Source organism: Macadamia integrifolia, chromosome 5 (assembly GCF_013358625.1).
Source record: "Macadamia integrifolia cultivar HAES 741 chromosome 5, SCU_Mint_v3, whole genome shotgun sequence".
Lineage (NCBI taxonomy): Eukaryota > Viridiplantae > Streptophyta > Magnoliopsida > Proteales > Proteaceae > Macadamia > Macadamia integrifolia.
The window spans coordinates 33,690,258-33,699,733 of NC_056561.1; the positions used below are offsets into that span (position 1 = coordinate 33,690,258).

Here is a 9,476-nt window from a genome sequence, read left to right on the forward strand (position 1 = left end):
TATATGAATGAATTTGAGGTGGTAAGTGGCTAATCTATTCATTTACTAAAACCCAATGGTCAGAAAATTGTCAAGTCCCATATCCACATGGCAAAGCTAGGTACCTCTACCTGGGAAAGCTGCATATCATTTACGAAAATATTTTGTGGGAAAATGTTTTCGTAGTGGACGGTACACTAGCATCCTCCCTCTCTATCTCTCTCCTTCTCTCATAAATGACATATCTGCTCCTTATGAAATCTTTTCCTAACTCCTCATTGGTGCACTCCCTATATCACTTGCTCAGAAAAACATTTTTCATATTTTATAAGCAAATAAATACAATGTGACCAGTAGAATGATGAAATTTCTATCCCCATATTTGGAGACAATTTTTTGTATTTAAACACGAAAAGGATGACACTTCTATAAATTTTTCTCTTGAGGGTGCATTTATGTGCATGCAATTTTCCAGTTAAATATGTCAACTTCTTCTAAAACTTTTTTCGGCTTTTCGCCAGTGTGGAAAAGAATCTATACACCACACCAATAGCTGTCCCGAAAAAGGTATCATTCCATGGGATTCACATATTCAGATTTTAACTTATAGAACACATCATATCAGAGTATCTCTGTATGCATTTATATCACCTTGACTCATAGACTTAATATTGGCTTTGTTGGACTGGAATTCAACAAAGCAGAATGGACCCTAGCACTAAGGAACATAGGCTTCAATTGAAATGGACCAAAGCCAAAACAAGGTTCAAGCTCAAGTTTACCCAATCAACCATGGGTTGTTGAAAGAAGGGATGGAATTAAGAATAATACATCATCAGACACAGTTAATTTCTTCATTAAACACAAAGTTGGGAAAAATTATTCAGCTAAGCTAAATGTCAAGTTGAGTCAGACTTTGACCTATTGATCCAAAATATGCATTAAACTTTTTCAATTGAATATATGATAAATCTTAGGGTTAGGGGATGTTGGTCAGAAGTTCAAAATTTAGAAATAACGTCTCCTGTGAAGCATGAGATAAGGCTATGTACACTTGTCCCACCCTAACCCTGTAGTAGCAGAAGCCTTGCACATTAGGTTGCTCTTAGGGTTAGGAGATGTAATCCATGAATCTTGCACGAAGAACAAAACCTGTCACTAATCCATTGTGATGAGATAATCTTATGAATACAATTTGTCTTCTCTAATTACTAAGGAAGGGCTAGCTGTTATTGGGTTGTTGACAAGCTAGCCAACATATTTTTAATGAGAAAATTTTTCCTTCTCCCGTGTATCTAGTGTCATTATTACTCAACCCTATTTTTGGAGGGTCTGAAATGCCCTTCATTGTTCCTTGGCACCCATCCAAACACAATTAATGTTCATCAGTGAAGGAATGTGGCTTGAGCCGCGGGTTGAGTGCAACCCTACCTAACTCTGTGTACATAAATATATAAATGAATTATTATTATTGTTAAGGTCTATTATTTTCTTAAATGTAATAACAAATCTATTCTACCATGTGGATAGGTGATCTATCCATTCCAACACTTGGATAGAGATGACATTGTTTAGATAATCCGCGTGTCAAATTTCAAGGCCTAATTCAATAAAATACCCTCCATTTGCATCCCATGTATGTCCACACATGTGTACCAATACTTTACATATTACTACACACTCTCCCAACAATGAGTGAGAACAAACGGCTTAGATAAAAAAAAAATTGTAAAAATGGATGGTCCATATTCCTCTTGTGATTTTGTGAAACTTTACTATCCATTGTTACATAGATAACTATCTATTAAAAAATTTACAATAATATAACCCTAAATGATAAAAATGGAGACTCCCAAGGTCAATCAAGGCCAACTTGGCCCTATTAGGGTTAATCAAGGTTGAGCTGGTTTGAGTCCCATAAATCCGGGCCTGGGCTGTGATATCCCAGCCTGACATCGGGTTATGTTGGGCCTGGATTGAGCTAAAGGGACATAGGATTGCCTAGACCGGCCCAATTACACCCCTAGTTTGGGCTAGGTTGGGACCACTCATTGATTACAAGGAGACTAGTTAGGCAGATTAGAATTAAAAGAAACTGAATGTCTTGTGGGAATGCATTAGGAGGCTATGTGATTTGAGTTACCTGATTTATCAAAGTTAGCGGTCTCTCTGACTCCCCATGCAGTGAGTGCACAAATTATTGTAAGCCATCAAATCATTTGTTAAGTTGAAACCACTGACTTGAACCATTATTAGGACAAAGCTTCCTGAAACTTCCATGTCTAAGCTTTCCTAGACTTCCAAAGTGCTTGCTTAGTCAGAAATGAAATCCCACTAGAGAGATAAAAAAAAAAAAACATGCGAACCTCACATTGAAGACACAAATAGAAAATCTTGGGCTCTTCGGTCTTGTTGGGCAACTCAAAGAAGGCAATATATTAAATTAGATAGGGAAAAAGAATATTTTATGGTCGTGTAGCCTCTATGTAACATTGGGGTGGAGGCATCATTTCGCCTCCTGTGTCTAGACACAAGGGACATGTAATAAAGGAGCATTCTTTCGTCTGTTAGATGATACTCCGTTTGATTTTAAAGAAAATAAAAGGGGAGAAGAGTAAAATCAATTTAAGAGAGAAAGCTTCCATACTACTAGTTAGAGGAGGAATCTATACACCACACATATGGGTGTCCACATTCAGACTAGGAGAAAGAAAATAATAAATCACCCATAGGAGTAGAATATCGTACCTTGATGTTGTGGGGAAGTTTTTCCCACAAACTAAATAGGGTAAATTATGTCTGGTCTATATAACCAAATAAGCTCATATTGTTGGACCTAAATGTCTACCACGTGGCTTGACCATGGGTCTTAAATCTTATGAATAGATAAAACTCTAAATGGTCAGATCCCATGGTCGCATGTTAAGTTTTAATTCTAACAAAATTTGTCATGTGACAAAATAGAGCTTTGAAAATCTAAACTATAGAAAGATACATTAGCGATTTCATGGGGCCATTAACCATTTGATAATGACAACAGCTATAAAAGGAGGAGAGGGGGGAAGAGGTGCCTTATGGCACAAGTTGTTGATAAAATAATCAAAACCATGGCCTACTAGAGCCTACACTCTACTGGCAAAGCAACCAACAAACTGAGCAAGCAATTGTCTGCACTAGGCATGTAATATCATTACATGTATGTAATAAAGAGCCTCTGTGCATAACCCATTTGAACCATGTGGAAAAAACTATGGTGCAATTCTTGAAAAGCTCATATCAAGCGAAATAAAGACTCGAATTATTTTCATCCATGATGAAGGGAGAATCTCTTCAATTATAAGACTTGGGTCTCAACTTCTTACAAAAGAGGATCACAAACAATTGAAGCAACAATCACTTTGTGATCAATATGATGAAGAGACGATTGTGGATAAATTAACTGTTAATTGAATTAGGTTGGATTGGATCTTAATCTTGTTCTTCCGTGGATTGTCCACTTAAGGTAATTATAGACCTACTAAAATTAAAACTTTAGTTGGCTAAATCTCTATAAATAAGAGGATTTAGCCACAAAACATATATAGTAAGATTTTTTATCTAATCTTAAGATATCTCTTTTTTCTTATTCTTTTCTGTCTCTCCCAATTAAGAGTGTGTGTCTCCAAGGATCTCTATTGCAATCTTTGAATTTGAAAAATATAATTTTACTTAACAAAATTATCGCAATTATTCGTTCATCATTATTCGTGCAAATCGACGCATAATACAACCTAATCTATTCTACTACAGGAAAAAAAAAATCCATTAGAATTATTCCCGATCCTCTAGTTATTTTCCCTATTTATTGAGAAAACAAGAAAATCTATCTGGAAAAGAATGTAGCCGTAATCCTTAAAAGAAGCAAAAACTTTCTTCTTTTACTTTTGATGATGGAAAGACTTTATGAGTGGAGGAAAATAGTTGCCTGGCAGAACACGGTTGGCCTAGATGCTCTACAATCCCAAATTGATTCTTACGTAATCTCAATCCACAGACCTCACAATGTGCAAATTGTTGATGAGCTTTTTCATAAATTCCCACCACTACAACAACTCTACAATCCCAAATTGAGAACACCATGCACGCACAATGCCACTCATAAAGTAATAATCACAAAGATATAAAGAAAAGGTTGATGGGTGGATCATATAGGTTAGGATTTTCTCTTTTTAAATGTTAGGAGAAGGTAGGAGATGGTTTTCCTTCACTCCATGTGGGAGGAAGAATTTTCTTTATAATTGGTGATTTGATCTTGTGATTGGATTTTTATGTATCATATTTTTCCACGTCTTATTAAGAACATTTTTCTTAGGTTCAATAAGAGAGATTTATGGGATTGATGAGGGGATTCTTCTTTTACATACAACGGATGAAAGAGACTCAAATTTAAAGTAGTCACATTTCATATTCTCATTCATGGATGAGATTGATTGGTTTTTTGTATTAGTGACAAAGACCGAAAATCCTATCATTTAGTTTCCATCTCAACCTAAAATGCATAGGATCGTGTCTAAGGTTCTTAGCCAATTGAAATCGATTGAGACTAACCATTTGTCACCCTTAGGATCACCCTTCCTCTTGTCCTTAGTATAGAAATAATTCCAAACCAAGAGATAGGTTTTCCCACAACACCAATGCAGAGAGGAATTTAGACATCACCCCAATGGTTGTTGAAACAGAATATATCATTCACATGATACCCATGTATTAAGAGTAGGAGAGAGAGACTATTGAAAAAAAGCAAATCCATGTGAGAGGTAAATTACACTCTATAACATTGTGGATAGTTTTTATTTTCCCATAATAATAAAGGGAGTATGTTCCCTCAGACGCCCTTGTGCAATTTCAGGTATTGAAAACGATATTACAAAAACTCATCAAAGAAGGGGATATTTAAATTAATTCCTAAGGGGTGATACAGTAATTCGAGCGGGGTCATGCAATTTTAGTTTTGTGCCAACATCATGGAGATCTTTTCCCCATGGTAAAATCTCAGGTAAAGTTCCTTTTAACGTTTGTGTGCAATTTCTAACATCGAACATTTTAAAAGATGTTACAGTAATCTAAATGGGTTGTATATCCAAATTATTTGTACTAACTTTTTCTTTCAATTAAACACAAGCACGTAACCCAACATTTGAGATACGTAACTTTCCGTGTATATGAAAATATTTGTAATCCAATATTTAGTAAAGAAGAAAGCGCCCTGCAATTTTGTTTTTGGGTTGCATTGTGCAGTTCTTTTTCCCTAAAATTTCATCCAATTATCAATTTTAAGTTTTTGACTGACAGGTCGTATGTAACAGTACCTTCTTCCTTCTTCTAGTTCTTTTTTTTTTTTTGGGGGGGGGGGGTTTGGGGGGTAAAGGTACGTAACATTACCTAAGAACAGGGTTTCACACCACCTCACCAGGAATTTCTAATCCACAGAAAGGGAAAATGACAGTTACTGAAACCTCCATCACAGACGGGAAAGCAAAATAAAGCTTCAATGGAAGAATTATTAGAAGCACGGTTGATATTTTTGTACTCCTCGAAAAGGGTAAGAACCCTCAAACCAGGCAATGCTCCATTAACCAAAACAAAAAACAAAACAATAATAACAGATAGAAGTAACAGAACACCTGGACTGTTAATATGTTCCAATGTTCAATCCTTGACCACAAACAAACAAACACCATTAAACAACATCATCAAGTCATGAATCACCCACCTCCTCAATCTCCCCCAACAACACTGTACAACAACTATGGAATCACCTAATCTGATCTGATCTAATCTTAATCTAATCTAATCTAATCTGAATTGATACCTTATCCCCACCAATTCCCCACTTTCAAATTTTGATTGTTCTTAATTATTTCTTTTTTTCCCCCACTTTTCATACAAGATAACATTATTTATTCTCAGGCAACACTGATTATGCTTCCGCCATTGGAATCAAGATCGCCGGCGTTAAAGCTTGGCATGGCCTGAAAAGCAGAGTGCCTTGACGACGGCTGCTGCTGCTGCTGCTGCTGATCGGGTGATGTGGAGAGCTTGAGAGAAAGTGGGGAAGGATCTATGGGGGATTTCTGGTTCAGATTAAGATCCGCCATCCTTGATGAGGGTGGGATTGGTAGCAGAGGTGTCGGACGGACTAGCTTCGTCGATGACGATTCATTCGTTTGGTCTGGTTGTCCCAGGGTTAAATTCTCCATCATATCGGTATCGTAGTTGGCCGGAGTAACCGTTATTGGATATGCTGGTACCGGAAATCCCAAGTTGCAGTTTATCGCCGGCGGCGGTGGGAAGTCTGCCTGAGTTGTGTTCTCCTGGATGACTTGTTCTTCTTCACTACCCGATCGCATGAACTATAAACCAGAAATTTGAAGGAAGAAGAAGAAGAAATAAGATTTAGGGATTGAAAATTAAAAGAGGGAAAAAAATTCTGAGAAGTACCGTATCGGGGGTCATGTCAAAGAGACTAGATCGGCGGCGTCTCCGGTTGAGATTACTTCGCCGGAGGAAGTACTTCTGGGCATGGCTAGCGACCTGAGTAGGCGTACGAGTCTTGACGAAGTTTCTAGAGATACCTCTCCAGTCTCCTTTCCCGACCTTCTGCAAACCTAATAGGAAAAGCCTGTGTTCTTCCTCCGTCCATGGAACTCCTAATAATATAATTAAATGAACTTAATTAACTTCAATTTTGATAAAAAAAAATAAACAAAGCTCAATCTGGAAGTGAAAGAAAACCTCTCTTGCGCTCGCGGTGGCCGGCGGAGGAGTGGACGACGTCGTCTGAGGCGTAACCAGAGGCGAAATCGGCGTTAGGGTCGTGAGGCTGATCGTATTGGGAGAGGTTGTTCATACTGACGACCTTACGCATGGAGTTGCTGCTGTTGTTGTTGTTGTTGTTGTTGTTAGAGTTGGAGTTGGAACCTTCGGTGACTCGTACACCGAACAGCATGAACCCAACACCGTCGCCGGCGGAGGCCTCGGCGCATGTGCGGGAATTGTGGCCGTTGTTGCCGCACTGAGAGCAGCAGCGCGACATCTTCACTTTCTTGGCTGGCTTTGAAGGAGAGAAGAAGATATATGGGAGGACACTAAGGAATCTCAATCCGTACCACAAAGTCTCATCTTCCTAAACAGAAGGAAAGAGAATGAGAGAGAGAGAGAAGGATGCAGAGAAGGTGAGAGGTAGAGGAGGAGATATTATTAAGAGGAGAGGGACGAGGAGGTGGAGGAGAAGGGACTAGGATGGATGAATCAAGACCGTTGGATGGAAGATTAAATTTGACAAAGGAATATGACCTGTCTTTTGATCTGTTCCTTGGAAGGCAGTGGTGGTGGTGGAAGCAGCAGCAGACAGCAGTGTATCCTTTTGTAAAAAAAGATCCAGTGTGATGTAATGTGAGTGGAAGGAAGGCTCCAAGTGTTCCATCTCGACCCTTCGTTTACACAAGTGGGATGGGGGAGATCCTCTGCGACGCGGGCTAGTTTGACTGGAACACATACGGAGCCGCCACGGCTACGACCTAATACGTAAAAAGCCCAAGTCATGCCATTGCTTGACCAATCAAAGGGGTTTATTTGGTGGGTCCATTGCTGACGACTAGAGATAATGTTGAATTTATTTATTAATTACCATTATTCTTTGGAAGTGCCAAGTGGAGTGGACTTGATAAAGAAAGAAAGAAAGAATAAAGAGTCTATCTCATATTCTCATCTGGGCTGTCGAATGGTCAGAATTTTCCTTTTTCTTATGATCAAAGATGTCTTCAAGTGTTGAAAGATCAAACAGTTGTACGGCTGTGATATGAAGAATTAATCACACGATGTGAGGAGTAAAAGACTGTTTTTCAACACGCACCTGGTGGTTGTAACTTGTAACTAGTACGTGTATGTATGCCACCTACCCAGACGCAACGGCGAAGACTTCACATGCGTCATCATCTTCGGCATCACGTCATTCTCGTACGGATTAATATACTAATATTTTATTTGATTCTTCCTAACGAGAGAGCCCATTGGCCCCTAGGTGGGCGGCGGCCCCCAGTTTGGTTTTTGGGGTGGGAGTGGCGATGGGGTCGTTATCTGTAGTGGAGAAACCTTTCTCGAGGTGGGTTGAGGGAAGGATTTAAATCAAATGTGCAATGTATTTTTGAATCTCTCTAATCACTCAGGACACATAGTGAGACATTCAACAACTGAGAGGACCAAAGGGAAGGGAGCTCGTGGACCACTTGATATTAGTAGAATTTTCAAGGCTAAGGCAAACCACATGTAGTCTTACGCGGTTATATAGAAACTCAAGTTTTGACTCCGATGATAAAATTAATATATAATTAAAAAAATTGTTTTCGACTTAGACGGGTAGACCAAAGGATGATACGATTGACCATGCCAGACTCTAAAAAGATGCTACCGTTCAACAGTTTATGAGGCTCAAATTTCAATTTTAGAAAACATTGCAACAAGAGACAATGGTTCAAGAGTCTTGTAATTTCTCGGTAGTGTTAAAAACAAGAACAACTTGACTAGGTTTGATTTACCTGAATCACTAGGTTTTATTGAGTTAAATTTTGTTTTTTTGGGTAAAATACATGTAGAGTTTGAAAAATATGATTTTTCAACGATTATAATATGATTTTTGAACAATGACTAAATTTTCTAAAATAATTTAAGAAATAAATGTTTTCCATATAATCAATGTATTATATGCATTCTCACCTGATTTTTTTTATTATTTTCTCTCTCTCTCTCTCTCTTTCCCTGAACATAGGAACCTCATGTGAATGATATATTATGCCACATCATCATTGGTGTGGCATATAAAATCCCATCCTTGGTATGCACACACACATTGGCAGCTCGGGGAGCCTTCTCCCATAATCTATAGTGTATCCTACACTTGTTCACTTTGGATTTTGGAAGAAAAAATCTGTGTCAATCCGGTGTAGACGATACCCATACTTCATTGGCATTGTGTACTGATGTTGCTTGCGCCACAATGGTAAGGTTCTTCTGCCTTTAGGATTTTTATTATTTTTCTCTTCTTAAAAATTAAATAAATAACTTCAGAAAACCTAATGGATTCATGGACACTTTCCCCTTTATTTATTAAAAAAATAAAATGAAAAAGAATGGTTGGAAAAGAAGAGTGCGTATGGACCGTCGGTTCCGAATGTTCGGGAATGGTTGGACAGATATTCTTGTCGCTCTGGTGACGTCTCTCACGTGCACATTCTTTCGCTCTTAATTTTTATAGTACCAGCAGCTTCTTTCATTATGGATCAACTAATGTGGTGGGGACATGAGCCGGGAGGATAACGGATCGTGCTACTTGGGGCCCACCATCAGTTAACCCATGTTCTCTCTCTCTCTCTAGAGTTGGATGCTTTGTCTGTGTGGGCCCTGTGGGGTATGTTAGTGGGGGTGGTACTGGGCCTATGGGCCTGGGTGGGTACCATTTT

General features: G+C 38.5%; 1 protein-coding gene across 1 annotated transcript; it reads right to left on the reverse strand.

The window, feature by feature from the left end:
* Positions 1–5,627: 5,627 nt before the first annotated feature.
* On the reverse strand, positions 5,628–7,252 carry LOC122078400 (transcription factor MYB1R1-like). Its single transcript, XM_042644371.1, has 3 exons — positions 6,754–7,252; positions 6,460–6,668; positions 5,628–6,371 (listed from the first exon to the last, which is right to left on the reverse strand). The coding sequence occupies exons 1-3, from the start codon at positions 7,052–7,054 to the stop codon at positions 5,925–5,927; spliced, it is 957 nt and encodes a 318-aa protein (XP_042500305.1). The 5' UTR covers positions 7,055–7,252; the 3' UTR covers positions 5,628–5,924.
* Between the last annotated feature and the right edge of the window lie 2,224 nt (positions 7,253–9,476).